The following is a 24,919-nucleotide window of genomic DNA, read 5'->3' as shown; positions in this document are numbered from 1 at the left end:
GTTGTTTTAAGGCAGTACTTTCTAGATATTTTTTCCTATCTCTTTGAGGACTCCTTCTCAATGTCCTAACCTGGCACCTCTTGCATGTCTCACTTAAATCTTGATCTTCCTCAGGATTCCTCCTTGGCCTTCTTGTCTCCCCTCTTTCTACACTCTTCCTGGACCATCTCATATTCTTTCTGGCATCATCCTATAACCAAGGTCACCAGGGTCTCTAGGTCCTAACTGTACTGAGCGTTTCCAACAGCCAACTGTACTGCTCCATCTGGGAGTTTGGCAGTCTTCTCGAGTCAGCCTCAACATATTCAAAATAGCTCTGCCTCTCTTCTTCTGTCACCCTAGCCTTATCCTCCTCTGTTTTGATTAATGGTGCCCCTAGCTATCCAGCCATCTAGAGGAGAAATTTGGGGCTCACTCTTGAAGCCTCCTTGTCTCTCATCATCCATGTCTAATCAGACACTAACTTCTTTCACTCACTTCCTGACTATTTTTTTGGCTCCCTTCCCTTTCCCCACCATTGCCACCACCTTTATTCAGGTTTTTATTGTCTCACATTCCTGTCAGCACAAGAACCAGCTGCTGCTCCCACTGTCTCTGTTGCCCCATCCATCCCATGCCTTAGATAGCAGCAGAGTTAGCGTTAAAGACATTTCAAACCTGCTCCTTTGGCACACTTCTGGGAGTCATGGTATTCTGGGGTGCAGCACCATAAAGTATTGTGCATATGAGTTAGAAATAATTTTACTAGCAGAAAATACTACCAATTTATCTGTATATAGCTTCAAGGACTGCATTTACTTAAATGATTTTTTACTTCTGAATTTTTCTACTACTTTAAACTTACATCCTTTTTATTGATTATTGATACTTGTTGGCAGGCATCAAAGGTTTACAGAAATTTTATAGACGAAAATTTAACAGTTGAACAAATAACCTTATTTTTTCCTTAAATTGGGAGAAGGCTAGGACTGCTTTATTCTGAGAGGGTAAACCAGTTCTCCGTGGTATGAGAGTTCAAGTACTACTTTCTTCAAATGTAGATTTGGTCATGTTACTCTTCAGGTGAAAAATAGTTAATAGCTCTCTAGGATCTAAAGCCTAGGGTCTATGACATGGCTCAAAACATCCATCATGATCTGGCCCTAACGTGCCTGGGTAGGTTCTATCACATCCCTCATCCAGACACCCCAGCCATCCTGGACCCTGTATATTCTAACTTCAGCTACCCTTGGTTGACCCCACATGTCCTGGATTCCAGCCACATCAGACCACACACAGTTCTCCGAGGAGGAGAGCACGTGACTCCTTGGACCTTTTGTGCCTGCCATTCCCTAAATCTTCAATCCCCCTCCCCCTTCAAGGCCAAATTAGAAGGCAGATAAGTGGAGCTGGTATGAAAGGATGAGACAGAACAAAGAGCAGGATGCCTGAGCCAGCTCTGTCTGCAGCATTACCTGTTGCCCGGAAGAGCTGGGCGCTGGGGTCTCCGGCTGTGGACACTGCCTCTGGCCCCAGCCTGTTTCCGCTGCTGCCACCCTGGCTGCTGCCGCTGGCTCCTCTTCCCCACCAGCAGGGCTCAACAAACTCACTTTTGTTTCCAGTTAAGCACCAGGGGAAGTGAGGGGAGAGGAGAAGAGGGAGAGGGAAAGAGAGGGAAAGGGAGAGAGAGAGGGAGGGAGAGGGAGAGAGAGAGAAGGAATATGTGAAAGACTGGGGAAGTGGGGAGAGCGTTATGTGAGAAGATGTAGTAAACGTGAGAGGAAAAACTATCGAGAGTGCATTAAAGATATTCTGAGTATAGGAGAATTGTGTGTGTGTGTGTGAGAGAGAGAGACAGAGAGAGAGAGAGAGAGCAAGTGAGCAGTGAGCAAGAGAGGAAAGACCCTCAGGTTCTCAGATGCACTGGGGAGAGAAGGTCTTGGTGGCCGAGGCAGAGCCTCTTGCAGGCAGCCAGGTCTCCACAGCAGCAGGGGGGTGGCACCTGCAGGCGCCAGAGGCCTGGCAGGACTGCCCTTTTGCCCCCTCCCCCATGAGCCCTTCCCGCCAAGCCTGGGGGCCCTAGGGGAGCCCGGGCACCTCTCCTCAGGCCCCTTTATAACGGCAGAGGTAGGATTTTCCCTGAGACTCCCCGGAACTTCCTTAGGGCCTTGGCTGCAGGTGAGCTGGCTGGAGCAGGTCCTGGCCCGGCCTCTCTCAGTCCTCCAGCCCCAGGGTGGAGGTGGGGTGGTATGAGAAGAGGTGCTTTGAGGTCTCAAGTTTCACAGCAACTGCCCTTGGTCAATAATGTCCCCTGAAGCTGGTTTCTCCCCTTCCTCAACTTCACAACCCAACTCCTGATCCTTTCCATCTAAGTCTGCTTCCAAGACAAAATGCCAAATATCACTTGGTGGGTGTTTTCTGAGAGCCCATGGACAGGGGAACTGGTCATTCAGGGTAAGTGGTGAACCCCCCTGGGGAATTATTTTGCTCTGCTGAGAAACTCCTAATCTCCTGGGTTCAGTTCAACAAGTACTTACTGAGTACTTAGAATGTGCCAAGGTTGATTAGAGGTCATGAGTGGCTGCTGCTCCAAGAAGCTCTGAACCCTGAATTTGCCAAGTCTCAGAGCTGGGAGAAAGCTGAACGATGGTTGAATCCAAACACTTCACGGATGAGAAATCTGAGAACTGGTTTATAGCACAGAAGGCCCAACTGGGCCCCTAATTAGGGGAGCCTAGAGGAGAGCAGTTTGCCGACACCCTCACCTAGCACTGCAACCCCCAAACCCCCTGCCTCTGCCACTGGCTCCCTTACCACATCTTCAGGCCTGAGACTCAAAGATCAAGTGTGCCCACTTTAAACCCGAGAACATAGCAGCAGAGGCTCAGGGCTGTGTGGTTAGGTCGGACGCCCCAAGCAAATGCCACCACCAAGGAGTTCCTGCTTTGGCGGGCTCCTTAGCAGGGCAGGGCAGTGAGGAGATGGGCCCCTAAAGGATCTCAGGCTACTGTTTGTACTGCACTGTGGCTGGCGCCAGCCCATTTCCTTCTGAACACCACTGGACCGACCTTGCACGCCACACTGAGTCAGGGGCTGTGTCTGATCTCGAAACCCCAGAGGAACACCCACAGAGAGATCACCAAGGATGCCAGAGGATTCTCTTTATTCATGTGGTGCTTTAAGAGCTCAGACCTGGGTTCAATTCCCGACTCTGATAATTACTGGCAGTGGGATCTTGGCAAAGCATTAAGCAGACTGAGCCTTAGTTTCTCCGTCTATAAAGTGAGAATAGTCACCCCTGCTTTACTGGATTATGGTGACCATCAAATGAGATGATGTATGTGACATGATTGGCACAGTGCTTGGCATATGCCAGTCACCCAGTAAACATTGCTATGATTGATGTCACCAACAGGTCTGACATTTTCCTCCCTCATAACATTCCAAGAGCTCAATCCTTCTCGTTTCTGAGCACTACTACTCCCATGCTACCCCTCCCCATCTCCCTTCCCTCGGGTCCACAGAAATCTAGTGATGTGCTGGGTTCATGCCTCAGGGTTTCACTGCATCTCCAATGCACTCCAGGTCCCACATGCAAGTTCATCCACAAATGAGAGAGGCTGCAGATAAGAGCCCCTCTGGTCGAGAGCTCACAGCAACAGTTACACAGTGATGGCCCAAGTGGACTAAACTAGCAGTTTCTGGGAGAAATCCAACCTTGGCAGGACCAAGCTTGAGGAAACACACGAAAAGAATCAAACGGAATCATGCTTTTACTGGTGACAGGGAGCAGGGCACCTGTCCGGTCATTAGTTGAGCAAAGCACAAAATCACCTGGAGTGCAACTGGACTGCAGCCTGCAGGTATTCAACTCCTAGAAGACCCAGGAGGTGTTTAAGACCACCAGGAAGTCAGTGTGAGGGCCTGGGGTCCTCAGCTCAGAGTCTTCTCACAAGCACTCTCTCCCAGGCTCCACGTGAGTCACTGGACACCCACCTTGGTGAGGTCAAGGTCTGTCTGGCTTACGTTGTGTTACTGGCCCCAGAAAAGGGTTCACAGCATGGGCATTCAATAAACATTCGCCAGGTGAATGAATTTCACTGCTTAACACTCATGAGTATATCAGCAGGGACCAGCCTCAGCGGAAAGAAGCCGTGAACAAGGAAATGGAGCTGGGTATGGCTTTTCCAGTAGTCATGTATGGATGTGAGATTTGGACCATAAAGAAGTCTGAGCACCGAAGAATTGATGCTTTCGAACTGTGGTGTTGGAGAAGACTCTTGAGAGTCCCTTGGACTGCAAGGGGATCCAACCAATCAATCTGAAAGGAAATTAACCCTGAATATTCACTGGAAGGACTGATGCTGAAGCTGAAGCTCCAATACTTTGGCGAAGAGCTGACTCATTAGAAAAGACCCTGAGGCTGGGAAAAATTGAAGGCAGGAGGAGAAGGGGATGACAGAGGAAGAGATGGTTGGATGGCATCACCGACTCAATGAACATGAATTTGAACAAGCTCTGGGAGTTGGTGATGGACAGGGAAGCCTGGTGTGCTGTGGTCCATGGGGTCACAAAGAATTGGACACGACTGAGCAACTGAACAACAGCAACGAAGGGGATCAAGAACAGTCCCAAGTTCTGAGGAGTGGGAGAGACAGAAACGGGGAGCTCCAAAGTCATGCCAGCATTCATCTGAGGCGGTCCTCAAGAGAAGGCAGGAAGGCCCCAAGTCCTAGTTTCATGGACAGTAGGGTTGTTTTTTTTTTCTTTTTTTCCTAGAGAGCAGTCCATAAACTCAAAATGTGCTCTCTGGGAAGGCAGGGAAGAGAATCTGCGAACCTGTAGTGTTTGCGGGAATTGTCCCATCAGTAGCTTCGGGTCATCTGCTGGCCCATACACTCCCTCACCCAAGGGATGACGCTCTGTGGCTGTGTCTGTGGAGTACCTGAACTGTGCCTCTTGGCCATGGTTAATTGAACCAGGAACAGTTCATTGGACACCTGACTCAAGCCTGGAAATTTTGAATTTGGGTTCTGAGATAGCTGGGTGTTTCCTAATGGAAGGAGCGTACAAACTGAAAGCTGAAGGCATGGAGAGGCAGTAAAGGCTACACACAGCGAGAAAGAAAGCAGACTTATAGAAGAAGCAAGGGGAAGGCCACGAGTCCCAGAGAGGGGACTGAGGGTGTTCATCCTCCTGCTGAGCCTGGTTGGTTGTTCTTTTGGGACTGTGAGAAACTCCTTTATTCATGTAGTATAAACTGTTACTCTTCCTCACTCCCTCCTTGCTCAAGACAGCTCACGTAGGTTTCTGATTGTTGTTGTTTAGTCGCTAAGTCGTGTCTGAGTCTTTCAAGACCCCGTGGACTGTAACCTGCCAGGCTCCTTTGTCCATGGGATTTCCCAGGCAAGACTACTGGAGTGGGTAGTGCATTTCCCTCTCCAGGAGGTTCTGATACTTGTGATCAAATTACTTTCTTAATCATGAGTCTACCTTATACGAAATTCTAGGGCATGGAGATTTTCTTCTGTATTCCTTCTCAAAAACTGCAAGTTTAAGAGTTATAAAAGAATGTTAAGTCTAGCTAAAGGGCTAAACTTAGACGAGACAGACTTTGTGAGACTGTATTAACTTTAGTTAATACATTGTGTGTTTGTGTGTGTGTGTGTGTGTGCTCAGTCACTCAGTTGTATCCAACTCTGTGTGTCTTTAGCCGTGCAGAAATGGGTGGTGAGCTGAGGTGGGGCAGAGGGAAACAGATGTGACCAAAAAGTGGGTGAGGGGAGTGAGTGTATGTACTGAGAGGGAGGGGAGAAGCTGGGGCTGGAGGTGGCTGAAGAGAATCAGGAGATGTGATGGGACTGGTGAGGTGCAGTGGGGGTGAGGTGGGAGTTGCCAAAAATATGGTAGAGAAAAGCAGCCAGTAGGAAATTTCAAGTGACAACGGGATTTTTAAGAAAGGGAATATTTAATGAGTGAAGTGAAAGTCACTCAGTTGTGTCTGACTCTTTGAGACCCCATGGACTATACAGTCCAAGGAATTCTCCAGGCCAGAATACTGGAGTGGGTAGCCTTTCCCTTCTCCAGGGGATCTTCCCAACCCAGGGATCGAACCTAGGTCTTCCACATTGCAGGCAGATTCTTTACCAGCTGAGCCACAAGGGAAGCCCAAATATTTAGTATCTCTCTTTAAAAACTGTGTATCTCTGCAAGGTGAAAAGGTTCTATGGTTCTGAACCTCAAGAAAGCCTGCTCCTCACTTATATGTGGGATGTGACCCATTTGGGGGAGACCAAAGGAGGACTGAGCCCCATTCCTGAGCTGTGGCTTGCCTGGAGGTGAGAACAGAGAACAGGTACAAGAAGTGAGACACGGTGAGACCGTGAGCCCAGCACGCAGGTCTCGTAGCAGGAGTGCTACTGGGACTGGACATTCACAGAAGTTTATGCAGAGGCGAGGACGCTAACTCTCAGGGAGTAAGGTAAATCCAAGTAACATATGTGTTATAATAACTTTATATAGATATACTTTTTTTTTTTTTTTTTTTTGCTGCACAGCGTTCTCTATTTGCAGAGCGGGGGCGACTCTCTAGCTGCAGTTGCGGGTTTCTCATTGCGATGGCTTCTCTGGTTGTGGAGCACAGGCTCTAGGGCGCTTGGGCTTCGGAAGCTGTGGCGTGTGAGCACAGTAGTTGTAGCTCTCGGGCTCTGGAGCACGGGCTTAATAGTTGTGGCACATGGGTTTAGTTGCTCCATGGCATGCGGGATCTTCCCGGATCAAGGATCGAACCCGTGTCACCCACATTGGCAGGCGGATTCTTTACCACTGAGCCACCAGGAAAGCCCTAATAACTTTATATTTATCAGAACTTTAATTGGTTCACTTGCAAAATTGAACTTTCAACCTCAATTTCCCCTTAAGGTATAAAGTTCACTAACTCAGGATTCTCTTCCAATAGGGGTTTTTGTTTGTTTGAATGTTGTGTATGTTGATAATTCCAGGAAATAAAAGAAATCCAATTGTCTTTGTTCCTATGTTGGAGTCCCTTAGTGGAGGAGATGCTTTAGAGATAAATTTGTTCTCTGTCCCAACCCTCACACCTTCCTTATCAGAAATGGGAAAGACCATATGAAATCTATTTTTGGTCCTAAAGCCTTGAACTCACATGAGGCTCAAACACCTGGGGAGAAAACAGCCGCTTTCTCCCCTACTGCTCATCTTGGTGGTTTTGATCTTTCAGTGACTCTTGAGTTGTTCAGTGCTTGGCAAGTAGAAGATGACCTTAATACTTTTTCACACCCCTCCCTCCAGAAGGATCTCATTAGCTTCTCAGTACCAGTGAGAACAGCCAAACTAGAGGTCTACTCATAAAGGAAAAAAGATTTGGGCTCCTTGCTTTTAAATTGGGTTAACACAAATCAATTGAAGTAACATATGTCAAGTGCCTGTAATGTACCATGTGCCACGTGAAGGACTTTGCGTCTGTTTTTATTCTACCTAGGAGCTCACAGCTCAGTGTGACCAACATCCTGACTTTCTTTGAACTGACCGACTTTAGCACTGACAGTTCCGTGTCCCTCGTCCTGGGAAAGCCCTCTATCCCAGGCAAATGGCAACAGTTTGTCACGCGACAACCATCTTCCACTCTGCAGATGAAGGCACTGAGGCCCCAGAGCCTGCACACCAGGCTGGGCCTGGGCCGTTTCCTTTCTCTTAGATCTTGGCTCCAGTTCTTAGCACCAGCCAAGAAGAGCCAAAGAGCAGTCGTATTTCTACAGCTGCTCTTTACCCTCTTGCTCCTAATAGCTTCTCCAGAGGCTCTCAGAGCCAGAGAATGCATTCTTTCAAGGGAAGGAAGCATGGCTTTTACTGATTCTCACCACAGCTTGATGGTTCTATTCCCTGTATATGTTCTGCTAGAGTCAAAACTGGAGGAAGGGGTGGCCAAAATAATATTCATATTGGAGGAAGGGGTGGAGGTGGGACAAATAATCCTATGCTATGGCATATTATATTATGGGGTAACTACTATCTACCTATCCCTTTCATCATAAGGTAGTTTGGCTGCTTGAAAAAATATAATTCTTAGCCCATGTCCAGCTGGTCATGACTGACTGGTGATGACTTACAAAGGGCAGAAGTGTAGTGGAAGAGGAACACACGGGTTTTGGAGTCTACTGATGTTTTCAATTTCTAGCTTCATGATTCCTGCTGTACCACACTACATCTCTTTGAACCTTGATTGCCCAATCTGAAGATGAGGATAATAATATCTGCTTTTTATTAATGTGACACATTTAGTTAACAAAATTATTATGAAATATCATTTCACAGTATACATCTCTTGCACACACATCATCTTGCTGGATTCCTGTTGTTTTGTGAGGCAGGAACTGAAGGAGTCACCTATCAATCCTTCAACTACACAGGCTTAGCTATGTCTAGCCACTGTGCCTGGTCTACCCGCTGACCCCATTCTGCACAATTCCTCTCTTCCGTAAAGCTAGGTCCTCGTGGACTTTGTGGCCAGCTGGAATGCCTGCCTGCGCTGTCTGAATGGATTCACAGAATAGACAAGGCACTCAGAGAGGAAAAACACATCTGGTCAGTTGCCCTGCAGCAAAGAAAAGTGGCAGATTCAGGCAATTATCTAGATGATGCAGTACAATGATTTGGGCACTGTTTTGTTTTCCGTTCCTCAGGTCACTGTCACTGACCCGGGAATCTCATAGAGCAGGGTTTATATTTGCATCACACACACAATGCCCCCTCTGATTTGGAAGAAGTGAAGGACAGAGGGGTGGACCTCTACCACCCCTAACAAAGGGCTGGAACAAGTTCAGCTGCCATGGGTGAAAACTCACTGTGGTTGTTGACTTTGCTTGCAGGCTTTGTGGCCCCCTTAAATCAAGAATGTCTGTAACTGGGGCCTGGAAAGTATTCTTAGAGGTAGGTGGGCTCTATCAGAATTTTTAAAGTTCGTGTTTCCATTTTGAAGATAATCTTTAAAAGATTTATTTTATTAGCTATAAGGATAAAACATGTTATAATTCAAAATTCTAAGATATTTTATGGAAAAAAGCCTTAATGAATTAATATATTATTTCTCAAACTAGGATTTTATGGTCCCTTGGGGCTCTACAAATATACAAAAGCACTTTCATGAGTCTACAATAAGTTATTTTCCCTTTAAAAGAAGTTCTTACTTTACCCAAGCTTGGAAGACGTGCCTGAAACTTCCTGTCTTCCTATGCCTTCCCACTGTCTCCTCTGTTCCACAGCCATGCCATGTGCCATGCATGGGGACAGCAGGCTGAAGGGAATGGACTGAATGTGCAAATGTACCAAAGGATTCTCCTTTCTCTTCCCTTTGGTTTCCAGTTAAAACCAGTGTCCCCTTAACTCAACCAGAAACCACCCAAACAACACAAAATCCACCATTCATGACCACTTCTGTGAAGTACCATGTTGCATCAATATATACCATTTGCAGAGAGTACCAGCTCTAACCCACTTTCCTCTTTCCTGACTGAGGAAGGACCCAGCAGACTCCACTTTTAAAGGGTGACTCCATCCCTGAATGTTCTGGGGTGACAGGGAAATGCTCCAGAGAGTGAGTGAGAGGCATCCAGACCCAGCCTGGGGAGCAGGCCTCCCTATCAGGCTTGCCCTTCTTTGGGTCTCAGATATGCCAACTCCCAAATATGTATGTGTGTGCATGTTTGTGTGTATGTGTGTATCAGAGCTCATTTCTTACATTAGACACCGCCGAAGGACTCCCCGTTAACCCCTCTCCCACATAGGCACAGAAGAAGTCATAGGCCTTGGTAGACTTGGTGCCAATAACCGCAGTTGTTCAGGGCCGTGCTGGGATGGGGGTGACTCAAATGGTCTTTGCCAGAGTGTATGTCACTGTCTGCTACAGGAATGTTAAGAGGCTGCTACTGCCTGACATCCCTTTGAAGGTTCAGATGGTAAGATAACTCATTTTGCTTTGTTCAAGACCATGGAAATGTGTAGTAGAAATCAAGTAGATGCTATTTATTTCACAGATTTGGGATGTGCTGCAGGTGAAATCATATCCCTAGAACCAGGGAAGACACAAAAGGATAAAATGTCACAGCAGCTGTGCTCTAGTCTTTCCACTCCTTTCAAGATTGATATTTTTCTTTCCACAGAAAGGAACAAAAAACTGCTTTTTAACAAGCCCAGAACTGATTCCTGCAGCAGCAGAGGCATGCCTCAGGGGTTCTGCTGACCTGGGAGAAAGCCTCCAGGGCTCTGGAAACTGTGGTGCAGAGCACCCAGACAATTCCAGACCATTCCTTCAAGCTCAGGTGAAGAGAGAGGGTGGAAGTAATGCAACAAAGAATTCGATTTACTGAGCACAACACCTCTCACCAGTCATGTTTGTTATTGGTTCTTAGGGCGGCTGGATATTTGCCCTTAGGAATTTAGAAACAGGAAATAATTCTGAGAATTAAACCATGAAATCAAAGTGGAATGTGCCAGAGCGGAGGTCTCAAAGTTACCAGAGTTGACAGGGGCTCAGCCTGACTGAAGGGACTCTCTGAGCAGAGGCTGGTCTGCTGTGGCAGCAGAGCAGAGGGGCCTAAGAGGCCTGAGCCACGGGGGCATTCCTCACATTCTCCTGCGAGTCCCCCTCCCCTGCCCTGCCCTGTCTGGACCCCCCAGCAGATGGTTCCCAGAATGTTCCCCAAACTCACGTGTCTTGCTGACACGGTCCACACTGCCGCACGCACTGGCCAGCCCCTGCTGCGGCTTGTCTGGCCGCAAGCCCCAGTGGGCCTTTTGCAGGCCTGGAAGCTGTCCCTTCTGGTCTCTTTTCCTGTGAGGGTAACTGGGAACGGAAAGCCCGATGTGAATGGAACGGCAGTCTGTGGGCACAGAATAAAAGAGAGGGTAGGCAGAGTGACTGAAAGCTGGCATTTCTCCTTAATATCCTCCAGTTACAAAGAGCTGAGGCCACCGGAAAAGATCAGAAGACATGGGATTCCTGGACGGGGCCACTGGGCTTGACCGAATTCCAATTCTGAACCAACTCAGCAGTTCCTGGAAGGGGGACCTTTGGGCCTATAGTTAGAATTCTTTCAGAATGAGCGTAACTCACATCTCCCCATTCTTGCTAGTCCAGAGCAGCAATAATTACATATGATTTATGACACATGGGCCAGGAGAGAGGCCTTTAACAGGTCACAGATTTAGTCCAAAATGCCAAGTCTCAGCTTTGATTGTTAATGGGAAAACCATATGCATTTCCATCAAGGCCATTTTCACTAACAACCAAAGACCATGTGAACTACTACTTATCAGAGAAGCGAGTTATCAAGAATTTCTCAAAAATGATTTTGTAAGCTAGAATTTTCAAGAGCTAGCAAGGACCCTAATTCAGAATTCTACTAAGAAGCCACCACTAAATCTGTGCTCAAAGAGGCAACTGGAATCCTCTCAGCTCTCCAGAAAGACCTTCTACTATCAGTTTTTCATCTATATTGTCTTGAGTTGGTCAACAATTTTTAAAATAATTAATAGCTTTTTTAAATGTTTTTTTAATTTTTTATTATAGATTTATTTATTTTAATTGGAGGCTAATTACTTTACAATATTGTATTGGTTTTGCCATACATCAACATGAATCTGCCATGGGTGAACACGTGTTCCTCATCCTGAGCCCCCCTCCCACCTCCCTCCCCATACCATCCCTCTGGGTCATCCCAGTGCACCAGCCCCGAGCATCTTGTATCCTGCATTGAACCTGAACTGGCGATTCGTTTCACATGTGGTATTATACATGTTTCAATGCCATTCTCCCAAATCATCCCACCCTCGCCCTCTCCCACAGAGTCCAAAAGACTGTTCTGTACATCTGTGTCTCTTTTGCTGTCTTGCATACAGGGTTATCATTACCATATTTCTAAATTCCATATATATGCATTAGTATACTGTATTGGTATTTTTCTTTCTGGCTTACTTCACTCTGTATAATAGGCTCCAGTTTCATCCACCTCATTAGAACTGATTCAAATGTATTCTTTTTAATGGCTGAGTAATACTCCATTGTGTATATGTACCATAGCTTTCTTATCCATTCATCTGCTGATGGACATCTAGGTTGCTTCCATGTCCTGGCTATTATAAACAGTGCTGCGATGAACACTGGGGTACACATGTCTCTTTCAATTCTGGTTTCCTCAGTGTGTATGCCCAGCAGTGGGATTGCTGGGTCATAAGGAAGTTCTATTTCCAGTTTTTTAAGGAATCTCCACACTATTCTCCATAGTGGCTGTTCTAGTTTGCATTCTCACCAACAGGGTAAGAGGGTTCCCTTTTCTTTACATCCTCTCCAGCATTTATTGCTTGTAGACTTCTGGATAGCAGCCATTCTGACTGGCGTGAAATGGTACCTCATTGTGGTTTTGATTTACATTTCTCTGATAATGAGTGATGTTGAGCATCTTTTCATGTGTTTGTTAGCCATCTGTATGTCTTCTTTGGAGAGATGTCTGTTTAGTTCTTTGGCCCATTTTTTGCTTTTTAGTGCAATTTAAAAATTTTAGTTGTTGGGCTTCCCTGGTGTCTCAGAGTGTAAAGCGTCTGCCCGCAATGCGGGAGACCTGGGTTCAATCCCTGGGTCGGGAAGATCTCCTGGAGAAGGAAATGGCAACCCACTCCAGTATTCTTCCCTGGAGAATCCCATGGATGGCAGAGCCTGGTAGGCTACAGACCACGGGGTCGCAAAGAGTTGGACATGACCGAGCGACTTCACTTTCACTTTCTCTTTAGTACAATTTTAGATTTACAGAATAATTGAGCAGATAGTACATTAAGTTCCATGTACTTAAGTTCAACCATACTGCCACCTCCACAGTTTCCCCTATTATTATTTTTAAATTTGGATATGATTGACGTATAATATTATATTAATTTAAGGTGTATAATATAATGATTTGATATATGTACATCTGCAAAATGACAACCACAACAATAAGTTCAGTCAACATCCATCATCACACAAAGTTATGAATTTTTTTCTTGTGTTAACTTTCAAAATTTAGTCTCTTAGCAACTTTCAAGCGTATAATACGGTATTATTAACTACAGCCACCATAACTGTACATTACATTCAGATATCTTATAACTAAAAGTTTGTGCCTTTTAACCACCTTCACCCAATTCCCCACCTTCCACCCCCGGCCTCTGGCAACCACCAACCTGTTCTCTGTTTCTATGTCTGGATTTTTAGATTCCATATGTAAGGGAAATCATAGAGTATTTGTCTCTCTGACTTATTTCACATAGCATAATACTTTCAAGGTCCATTCACGTTGCAAATGACAAGATTTCTTTTTTTTTAATAGCTGAATAATATTCATGTATATATCACATTTTCTTTAAACATTCAATTGCTGACGGACACAAGCTATTTCCATGTCTTGACTATTATAAATAATGCTGCAATGAACATGAGAGTACAGATACATTTTCAAGATAATGACTTCATTTCCTTTGAATATATATCCAGAAGTAGAATTGCTGGATCATACAGTATTTCTGTTACTAATTTTTTGAGGAATCTCCACCGTGTCTGCACCAATTTGCATTCCCACTAATGATGCAAAATGGTTTCCTTTTCTCCATATCCTTGCCAGCATTTGTTATCCCTTGTCTTAGATGATAGCCATCCAACAGTTGGGAGGTGATATATCTTTGTGGTTTTAGTTTGCATTTCCCTGATGATTAATGATGCTGAGCACATTTTCATGTACCTGTTGACAATTTGTATGTCTTCTTTGGAATGAATTCTATTCAGTTCTTCTTCCCATTAAAAAAAATTATTTATTTAGTTAGTTATTTTTGGCTGCACTGGGTCTTCATTGCTGCACACAGGCTTTCTCTATGTGCAGTGAGCAGGGCTATTCTTCTCTGCAGTGTGCGGGCTTCTCATTGCAGTGGTTTCTCTTGTTGTGTAGTACAGGCTCAATAGTTGTGGAGCACAGGCTTAGTTGCTCCATGGCAACTTGGGATCTTCCTGGACCAGGGATCAAACCAGTATCCCCTGCATTGCAAGGCGGTCTCTTAACCACTGGGCCACCCGGGAAGTCCTTCTTCCCATTTTTTTAAAATGGAGTAGTCTTTTTTTTTGGTAACTGAGTTTTATAAGATCTTTATATATTTTAGACTTAACCCTTTATCAGATTTACGATTTGCAAATATTTTCTCCTATTCCATAGGTTGACTTATTGTTTTGTTGACAGTTTCTTTTGCAGAAGCAATTTTAGCTTGATGTAGTTTAACTCATCTTTTATCCTGTTTCTTTTGCTTTTAATATCAAATTTAAAAAATCATTGCTGAAACTGATATCAAGGAGCTCACCCCTTATGTTTTCTTATAAGAATTTTATGGTTTCAGGTTCTACATTCAAGTCTTGAAGCCATTTTAAGTTGACTTTTCTGTATGTTGTAAGATAGGGGTCCTGTTCCATTCTTTGATGTGTAGCTGTTTAGTTCTCCCAACATCATTTATTGAAGAGACTATCTTTCCCCATCATATATTTTGGCTCCTTTGTTGTAAATTAATTGACTAATATATGTGTGGGCTTATTTCCAGGCTCTCTATTGATCTTTATTGATCTATATGTCTCGTTTTATGCCAATATCATGTTGAATACTATAGCTTTGTAATATAGTTTGAAATCAGGAAGTGTGATCTTCAAGCTTTGTTCTTCTTGCTCAAGATCGTGTTGGTTATTCAAGGTCCTTTATAGTTTCATATGAATTTGTGGATTTTTTAAAAATGTGTATCTGTGGGGAAAAGTGTCACTGAAATTTTGATTGAGATTCCATTGAATCTGTAGATTGCTTCGGGTAATATGGACATTTTAACAATATTAATTCTTCCAACCCATGAGCATGGAATATCTTTCCATGTATTTGTGTTGTCTTCAATTTCTTCCATCAGTGTTTTATAGTTTTCAGTGTACAGATCTTTAATCTCCTTGGTTAAATTCATTTCTAGGTTTTGACACAATTGTAAATTTTTTATTTTATTTTATTTTACAATATTGTATTGGTTTTGCCATATATCAAAATGGAAGTATTTTCTTAATTTCTCTTTGACAGTTCATTGCTAGTATAGAGAAATGCTACTGATTTTTTGTATATTGATTTTATATGCTGAAATCTTAATTTTTTTTTAGTTCTAACAGTTTGGTAGAATTTTGGGGGTTTTCTATTTATAATATCATGCCATCTGCAAATAGAGAGAATTTTACTTCTCCCTTTCAAATTTTAAAATTTCTTCTTCTTATCTTTTCTTTCTCTTGCCTAATTGCTCTGGCTAGGACTTCCAGTACTATTTTGAATAAAAGTGGCAAGAGTGAGCATCTTTGTCTTATTCTTGATCTTAGAGGAAAAGTTTCAGCTTTGCTTCCCTGGTGGCTCAGACGGTAAAGCGTCTGCCTGCAGTGTGGGAGACCTGGGTTCAATCCCTGGGTTAGGAATATCCTCTGGAGAAGGAAATGGCAACCTACTCCAGTACCCTTGCCTTGAAAATCCCATAGATGGAGGAGCCTGGTACGCTACAGTCCATGGGGTTGCAAAGAGTTGGACACGACTGAGAGGCTCCACTTTCCTTTCCTTTCCTATGTTGTTAGCTATGGGCTTGTCATATGCGGCCTTTATTATACTGAGATACATTCCCTCTATAACCAGTTTGTTGAGTAATTTTTTTTAATCATGAATTGAGATGACCATATAATTTTTATTCTTCATTTCATTAATGTGGCATATCACATTGATTAATTTGTGATAAAAGTTTTCCCTAAGGCTGATCAGCAACTATTGATCATCATGACTATTTTTGAGGCCCAAGAAAGAAAACAAGAAAGAAAGAAAGTGAAGTCGCTCAGTTGTGTCTGACTCTTTGCAACCCCATGGACTGCAGCCTACCAAGCTCCTCTGTTCACGGGATTCTCCAGGCAAGAATACTGGAGTGGGTTGTCATTTCCTTCTCCAGGGTATCTTCCTGACCCAGGGATCGAACCTAGGTCACCCGCATTGCAGGCGGACGCTTTACACTCTGAGCCACCAGGGAAGCCCAGCAATTAAAATTTGAAAGACTGTGGCAGACTGAGAAATTAGACTTTGTGTTCTTACATCAAGCTCTACATTAACTTTGTTTTTTTTTTTCTGTTGTTGCTGTTTGTTAGTTTTTTTCTGGAGGAGAGGCTACCTCTTGATTCAAATTCCTGAAATTGACATACCAGATGCTTGGGCATCACTGACTGCACATGTCACAGTGAAACCACATGAAGCTGAACCTTGAAGAAGCGTGTCTAAACCTTTTAGAGACATGTTGGGGTCCATTCTGCTAAGCAGATTTTGTCTGTGCCTACTCTGGCAGGTGCATTCCTAGGCACTGGAGAGTAAGGTTACCTGGATGTTAGTGTTCAGATCTCTTTAGAATTCCAGCTCACCCCACCACATCCTTGCTTGCTCTTCTGGATCCTCAGTCTCCCTTGGGTTAATGGGGTTAATGAGAAATGTGAGGTAGACATTTTTATGAAGTGCAGCCTCACTTCCTAGTGAACCAGTATCAGAATGACTGATGCTTTTCCTTCCTTCTGTCCCCCACCCTAAGCCTGAGCAAAGCTAGAATTTGAGGTAAGCCACGAATACCAATATTTAGAGGTAAGCAGTTCTACTCTCGGAGAAGGCAATGGCAACCCACTCCAGTACTCTTGCCTGGAAAATCCCATGGACGGAGGAGCCTGGTAGGCTGCAGTCCATGGGGTTGCTAAAAGTTGAACATGACTGAGCGACTTCACTTTCACTTTTCACTTTTATGCACTGGAGAAGGAAATGGCAACCCACTCCAGTGTTCTTGCCTGGAGAATCCCAGGGACCGGGGAGCCTGGTGGGCTACCGTCTATGGGGTCGCACAGAGTTGGACACGACTGAAGCGACTTAGCAGCAGCAACAGCAGTTCTACTCTAGGTGGCGCTGATGATAAAGAACCCACCTGCCAACGCAGGACACAAAGAGACACAGGTTTGATCCCTGGGTTGGAAAGATCCCCTAGAGAAGGGAATGGCAACCCACTCCAGTATTCTTGCCTGGAATATCCCATGGAGAGAGGAAACTGGTGGGCTATAGTCCAAAGGGTTGCACAGAGTCGGACACAACTGAAGTGACTTAGTAGGCAGGCAGACAGTTCTGTTCTAAAGGTTTAGCATTCTTGATTCTTTCAATGATGAGATTGTATTCTCCACCCTGAGGCCAGGAATGGAGATAGGAAACAGCAGATGTATCAGAAAGGCCTTTACCCAGTGTTAGCTGGCCTGGGTGCTCCCTGGCTTGTTCTTCCCTTTCTGTATGACCATGCACATCTGGGACTCAGTATTCTCACCGAAACTGCAGGAATAAAAATTCTTTCTCTACTAAATAGGCATGGTTTTTGAGAAGGCAGAATAGAATGGTGAATGGGAACATGATTATGAAAACTGCAAAGAGCACCCTTTTAAAAAATATCAGGGGAGATAGCTGTCAGGGACATATTTTGTTTTTGCCCTGGATCTAACTTGTCTTATTTTTTCTACTATAACCATCAGAGTGTGGCTGTTCAGCTGGTGAACTGTAGGGAATCACTAACCCACTCCAAAGCTTCTTTATTTGCTCATAGGACCTGTTCTCTCCCTGTGAACATCTTGTAGTTTGGCTCAGGACAGTGCCAGCTCCTCACCACATTCTTCTCCATCAACTGCAGCTCAGGGAGCATCAAGCTGGACAGGAAGATTGCTATCTCCTTCCAAAATGGTTGGGGTAGTGCCTCTTTATAAACTCTGTGGCTGCTTTTCTGTAGAATGTAGGATACTTAGGGTCTCTTGGTAAGAAATTCTGGAGCAACAAAAATATCACCACTCAATACCCTCTTTCACTGGTTTTAACTGAGCTGCTATTTTTAAAATCTATAAAATGTTGATATTTGGCATTTCGTATGATTTGTAGAGCTTGTAAAATCGAGTTTGATTTTATATTGGGGAAGCTATGCCATAATCCTAGCAAAATCCAAGTTACCGGTCTCCAACCTGACCACATGGTCCCTGTAAGATATGGTTACAGCTAGTCCCACCAGATCTAGAGTAGACACTGTGGGTGGGTCAGGGGAAAGGGATCAGCTCTGTAGTTTCCCCCAACTGAAAGGGCTGTTATAAAGATATCCAAGGAAAGTCTAGACCCTCTGAGAACTTGCATCAATTCCTCACAGTGACCTTACTTACCTTCCTGATCCTGACATCGCCTCCTGTAGTCCAGCTTCCCTACCCCAGCCTCTTCCTCCTCCACCTTCATATCTATAAAGTAAAAGATGAACACAACCTCAAAATGTACACAACATAAAAAGGTATAATTTCAAGGAGAAATGGTCAAATTCATACAATGGAAGACCTTAGAGCAGATGAAAAAAATTAAGAAAAAAAAAACATATAAACAAATTGAGGAACCTCAAATATATGTATGTTGGGGAAAGTGAAAGTGAAAGTCACTCAGTTGTGTCCGACTCTTTGTGACCCCATGGACTATACGGTCCATGGAATTCTCCAGGCCAAAATACTAGAGTGGGTAGCCTTTCCCTTCTCTAGGGGATCTTTCCAACCCAGGAATCGAACCAGGGTCTCCTGCATTGCAGGCAGATTCTTTACTAACTGAGCTACCAGGGAAGCCATATGTTAGGAAATATTCCATTTGTACTTGAAAAAAGAGGTGTGCTTTTTTAAGTACAAATGGAATATTTACAAAGAGCACACAAAGAGAGCACATAAACTAGGTCTTGGGAAAGACCTTTACTAAAGACCTCCTTTAGTAAATTTTAAAGAATCTGTATCATACTTATATAGTATTAATAAGATAACAAAAACAACCCCCAAAAAACTATACATATTATCTGTGGATTCTGCATTCATGAGTTCCACAAATCATGAATTTGAATCTGTCAAGCACTAGCAACTATTTACATAACATTTACATTGTATTTATAATTTTTTACTTAGTATTTACATTGTTAGATATTATAAGTAATCTAGAGATGATTTAAAGCATATAGGAAAATGGTTTATATACAAATACTATGTTATTTCATATAAGGTACTTAAGCATCACAGATTTTGGTATGGAGGAGGTGAGCCTAAAACAAGTCCTCCACAGATACCAAAGAATGATTGTATATATAAACAAACATTTATTTATAAACATATATATAATAAATGTATTATACATACATATATGTGGAAACTAAAATAATCTTTAATGATGGATTTTATAGAAAATCACAATGGAAATTATTTCATATTTAGAAGTGAACAATTACAACTTGAAACTTGTGGGGTATAATATACTTAGAGTGAGAAAGAAGGAAGAAAGGAAAGAAAGAGGGAGAGAGCAGAGTAGAAGGAAAATAAATATGATAAGCATTTAACCAAAGAACCTACAAAAAGAATAAGATAGAAAAGAAAGCAGAATGTTAATATAAAAGATGAAAGCAAAAATTATGAAATAGAAAACAAGCATAGAGATGGTTAATAAATCTGAAGGCAATTATTTGAAAAGATTATTAAAATAGGCAAATCATGCAAGACTAATCAAGAAGAATATTCATAAGTAAACATAATTTGGAATGAAAAAAGGATGTAACTACAACTATAGTAGAGAATTTAAAAATTATAAGTGAATGTCTTGAAAAATTTCATGCCAATATATTTAACTTAGATAATAATAGCAACTACTGTTACAATATGCTAGGCACTGTTTTAAATGCTCTGCTCTGCACATATGAATTACTTGAATCTTCGCTATGAAATAAGTAACATTATTATTCCCATTTTACAGATGAGTAAACTGAGGCACAGAGAGCTCTATTGACTGCTTAAATGGGGGAACAGGGATTCAAACCCAGACTGTCTGAAACAGTTTCTGGAACTAGACACAAGCTCTTAGACACAAGGCTAATAAATAGATACTTGATTAGAAAAATAATGGAAATAATCAAATAACTTTAAAGAATTAGAAAACCTGAATTAACCAGTAACCATTAATTGAAAGTGCTTCTCTGGTGGCTCAGTGGTAAAGAATCTGCCTGCCAATGCAGGAGATGAGTTTGATCCTTGGTTGGAAAGATTCCCTGGAGAAGGAAATGGCTACCCACTCCAGTATTCTTGCCTGCGAAATCCCATGGACAGAGGAGTCTGGCAGGGTATAGTCTAAGGGGTCATAAAAGAATCAGACATGATTTAGTAACTAAACAACAACAACACTAATTGAAATGGTTATGCTGCCTTTTGAAAAGCATTATTGAAAGCTTTGTAGGTACAAAAGGATCATCATATTATTTTTTCTATTTAAATAATTTTATCTATTATTTTTTCTATTTTTATTGTTTGAAAATGTTCTATAATTAGAAGAAAAATAAACAGCAGAAGAAGACAGGTTTTTTTGTAATGCTTTACCTGAACCATCAAGTATTACATAGTCTTTAACTTATACAAAATTGTTCTCAAAGTAGGGAAAGGGGAGCTGGAGGCAGTCAATATATCTGAAGACCAGGATAAAGGATGCGGCTGAAAACAGGAAGCTTGGTTGAAAATCTTTATAAGGACTAAGTTAAATCCTCGGATCTCTCCCCTAAGTTCAGTCTTCTAGAATGGTCCCCCTACCCCAGAAGATGGAAAGGTTAGCTCAGAAGGCCCTTGAATAACTGAGAGCAAGAAGGAGTGATTTCACTGGGGGTAAAAAAGGATTTACTTAAAGATCATTAGCCACTCAGCCCTCTGAATATTTGACTCCTAGAACACTAATGAAGATTACACACTCCAGAGAGGAGGTTGGAGGACTTAAAAGATTCTGCCATTCTGAAGATCTCCTACAATATGGTAAGCCCCCAGTTGCCACCCAATTGCCCATCTTTAGTCTATCATTCAAGAACTTCAGGCTGTCAAACATCTGTTTAGCTGCTCTACTCCAAATTATGATGGCCAGCTGAATCACCAGAATGACACAGACCAAAACAAACAGGAAAAGTAAAGGTCCAAGTAAATAGGAACACTGCAAGCAGCCAAAGAACCATTAAAAAACCATACAATTAACATATTCAAGTGGACTAGAGAAAAACATCATATCCATGACAAAATGAAAAGCAGAATGCAACAAACCTGGAACCTTTAAAGAATAAGAAAGCAGCAGTACCGGGAGGAACAGGTATATCTTAGGTCGGGCTCTAGACACAATGCCTCCAAGGGAATCCTTGCCTGCGTGCATGCTCAGTCACTTCAGTAGTGTCCGACTCTCTGAGACCCCATGGACCATGGCCCGCCAGGCTCCTCTATCCATGGGATTCTCCAGACAAGAATACTGGAGTGGGTTGCCATTTCCTTCTCCAGTGATAAGTATGAAGTAAGTGAAATGAGGGAAGTGAAGTCACTCAGTAGTGTCCAACTCTTTGCAACCCCATGGACTGTAGTCCACCAGGCTCCCCTGTCCATGGGATTTTCCAGGCAAGAGTACTGGAGTGGGTTGCCATTGCCTTCTCCAAGGGAATCCTTAGAACAATCAATACTCTGGATGTGTTTGAATATTTTGAGAGGAACCAAGGTTCTATCAAGAATAAAGAGTTGTAGAAAGGAAAAGCAATCATGGTACATTATGCAAGTCAGTATTTATACAATCATAATTGCTGGGAGCCAGCATGGGAGTCCCCACCCACGACAAGGTCATGTGGGAAAGTTCTGGTGGGCAAGGCAAGCCAGAACTCAAGGGGTGCCCCTCTGGGCCTGCCTGAGCATCTACCCCAAAACCAGAGTCTGTCTGTTTTACTATTTCACGACTTTCACCAACTCTTCTGACATTAATGGGGGGCTATCCCTGACCACCTTTCTCTGTAAGAAAATCAACTTAAAACTCTAGTTAATAAGCCTCCTGAGCATAATAGGAGTGTTTCAATTCAAACCCCTCTGATGACTTTCTAGCTTGCCTGACAGGTTTGTTCAGATTCACAGCCTCCCAACCACGACAGGCATGGGAAGCTTAAGATATTTTAACAATGCAGAGCTTCTCAGAGTTAAAATTGTTAAAATAGAACTAGTAGAGGATTTCTTTGTTGAGCTAATGCTTGCTGCCAAGTTTCCATATCCCTTACCTACTGTGTCCCTGGGAGTGTATTGATTAATATAGTTGGTGTATAGAAATGTAAGTAGTAGCTTTAATGTTTGTAACCTTGGACCCTTGAGTTAATTCTTTTCTTGTTATAGCCCACCACTTTTGCCCTATAGGAATGCAACTTTATCTAATGCTTTTGGAGAGTGGCATCTGACTTTAGAATAATCACCTTTAGAGAAAAATAAGTTTTCTGAAGAAAGGGTCATAAAATGTTAACAGGCCTCCTGACCAGAAGATGATGTAAATCACCTAAAACTTTTGCATATGATAAGTTTGCAGAAAGAAAGCCTGGCTTCGATAAGGATCAAGGACTGATGACCTTGCATGACTCTACCCGCCCCCTCAACATTATCCTCTATGCACAACTTAAGATATAAAAACTACTTTGGAAAATAAAGTGCGGGCCTTGCTCACCGAAGCTTGGTCTCCCCATGTCGTTCTTTCTCTTTCCTTTTCCTATTCAGGCTGATTCCATGGAGCGCAGGGGCTCTCTGCATTCACTTTCCTGCCTGGGCTTCTAAGACCCACTCGAGAAGGTGCCTAAGGTGGGGCACCTTCCACGATTCGAGAGGGCGCCTGCGGCCTATGTGAACAGAGCAAGTCCCGTGCTGGGGCTTTATTGGCTTTCTGCGTAAACCAAGGAATATCAGCCTCTTTTCTCTCCTCTGTTTTCTTAACTGCAAAATTCTTTCCTTATCTCTTTCTCTATTTCTCTCAGTCGCCAACGCCGTCCTCCCTGAGGGAATCCCTGGATCCAACCGGGGCTGGACCCCGGTACATAATAAATAAAAATATGTGTTAATTTTACCAAAAATTATAAGCAGAGTTGGTTTTCCACTAATGTGTACTGGTAGCTCCTATAGGTTTGTGGTTTTTTGAAAGTTGATACCTTCCTCCTCAGGCATAGCTGAGGAGTAAAGAGAAGCTGAGTAACAAATCTTCTTTCCCACAAAGAATGCCTCCAGTCACAAAAGGGAAAGGTCATGTGACCTAGGTTGGCCAATTAAATGCTTCCCAGTCCCCAGTCACAGACATTGATTCAGAGATGACCCCATGCTCAAATTTGGGCCAATCAGAATTCTTCCCAGGACACTTCCACTTGAGCCATCCAAAAACACTGCCTTGTTCTGATTCTGGCATTGTGAAGCTGATGAACTTGAGGGCTAATCCCACCTAACCTGTGGAGGAATACATGGAAGGAAAGTAGAGAAACAATTCTGATGACACTATAACTCCCTTGTTTTTTGTTGCTGTTGCTGTTGTTGTTCACTCAGTCATGTCCGACTCTTTGAGACCCCATGGACTGCAGCACACCAGGCTTCCCTGTCCTTCAGCATCTCCCAGAGCTTGCTGGGACTCATGTCCATTGAGTCAGTGATGCCATCCAACCATCTCATCCTCTGTCATCCCCTTCTTCTGCCTTTAATTATCAGGGTCTTTTCTGATGAATCGGCTCCTCGCATCAGGTGGCCAAAGTATTAGAGCTTCAGCTTTAGCATCAGTCCTCTAATAAATATTCAGGATTGATTTCCTTTAGGTTTGACTGGGTTGATCTTGCAGTCCAAGGGACTCTCTCAAGAGTCTTCTCCAACACCACAGCTCAAAAGCATCAATTTGTCAGCATTCAGCCTTCTTTATGGTTCAACTCACACATCCATACCTGACTACTGGAAAAACCATAGCTTTGACCAGATCAACCTTTGTTGAAAAGTGATGTTCCTGCTTTTTAATATGCTGTGTAGGTTTATCATAGCTTTTCTTCCAAGGAGCAAGTGTCTTTTAAATTCGTGGCTGCAGGCACCATCTGCAGTGATTTTGGAGCCCAAGAAAATAAAGTCTGTCACTGTTTCCATTGTTTCCCCATCATTTGCCATGAAGTGGTGGGACTGGATACCATGATCTTCATTTTATGAATATTGAGTTTTAAGCCTACTTTTTCACTCTCCTTTTTCACCTTCATCAAAAGGCTCTTTAGTTCTTCTTTGCCTTCTGCTGTGAGGGTGGTGTCATCTGTATATCTGAGGTTATTGATATTTCTCCCAGCAATCTTGACTCCAGTTTCTGTTTCATCCAGCCCGGCAATTTGCATGATGTATTCTGCATATAAGTTAAATAAGTAGGGTGATAATATACAGCCCTGATGTACTCCTTTCCCGGTTTTGCCTATTTTCACTGTCAAGATAGTGGAGTCGAAGGATATGCATTCATCCTCTCTAGCGAGAACACCAAAATTGCAACTAGCTGCTGAAAACCATCAACATAAGAATGCTCAATCCCACCAAAAAAAGATGCCCCATGTCCAAGGGCAAAGGAGACGCCACAACAAGACTGTAGGAGGGGTGCAGTCACATTTAAAATCAAATCTCAGACCTACCAGAGACACTTGGAGGGTACGAGCAAAACCTTGTGTGCACCAGAATTGAGGGGAAGGAGCAGTGACCCTCACAAGAGATTAAGCCAGACCTGCCTGTGAGTGTTTGAGTGTCTCCTCTGTAGGCATGGATCAGCAGTGATCTGCCACACGGATAGGGGCTCTGGCTGCAGCAGACCTGGGAGACAAGGCGTGTGGCATAAGTCCTCTTGGAGGAGATCACCATTAGTGTCACTGCCTGGAGCCAGCATGGGAGTCCCCACCCATGACAAGGTCATGTGGGAGAGTTCTGGTGGGCAAGGCGAGCCAGAACTCGAGGGGTGCCCCTCTGGGCCTGCCTGAGCAT

At 43.4% G+C, this 24,919-nt stretch overlaps 1 protein-coding gene across 4 annotated transcripts in view; it reads right to left on the bottom strand.

Annotated features, from left to right (window-relative positions):
- SLC4A5 (solute carrier family 4 member 5) overlaps positions 1-24,919 on the bottom strand; it is a 138,034-nt gene that overhangs the window by 83,615 nt on the left and 29,500 nt on the right. For 3 of the 4 annotated variants that reach the window (XM_070798418.1, XM_070798420.1, XM_070798419.1), the window contains exons 2-3: positions 18,278-18,349; positions 10,707-10,877 (exon numbers count right to left, since the gene is read on the bottom strand). In XM_070798418.1, the coding sequence (XP_070654519.1) occupies positions 10,707-10,877; positions 18,278-18,347 (241 nt within the window). In that variant the 5' untranslated portion in view covers positions 18,348-18,349. Of the gene's footprint in view, positions 1-1,454; positions 1,850-10,706; positions 10,878-18,277; positions 18,350-24,919 lie in introns of those variants that run through there. The other variant, XM_070798422.1, reaches the window with a different exon arrangement.

This window comes from Bos indicus, chromosome 11 (genome assembly GCF_029378745.1).
Source record: "Bos indicus isolate NIAB-ARS_2022 breed Sahiwal x Tharparkar chromosome 11, NIAB-ARS_B.indTharparkar_mat_pri_1.0, whole genome shotgun sequence".
Lineage (NCBI taxonomy): Eukaryota > Metazoa > Chordata > Mammalia > Artiodactyla > Bovidae > Bos > Bos indicus.
The sequence above is the reverse complement of the archived record's forward strand: the minus strand, read 5'-3'. Positions and strand labels throughout refer to the sequence as shown.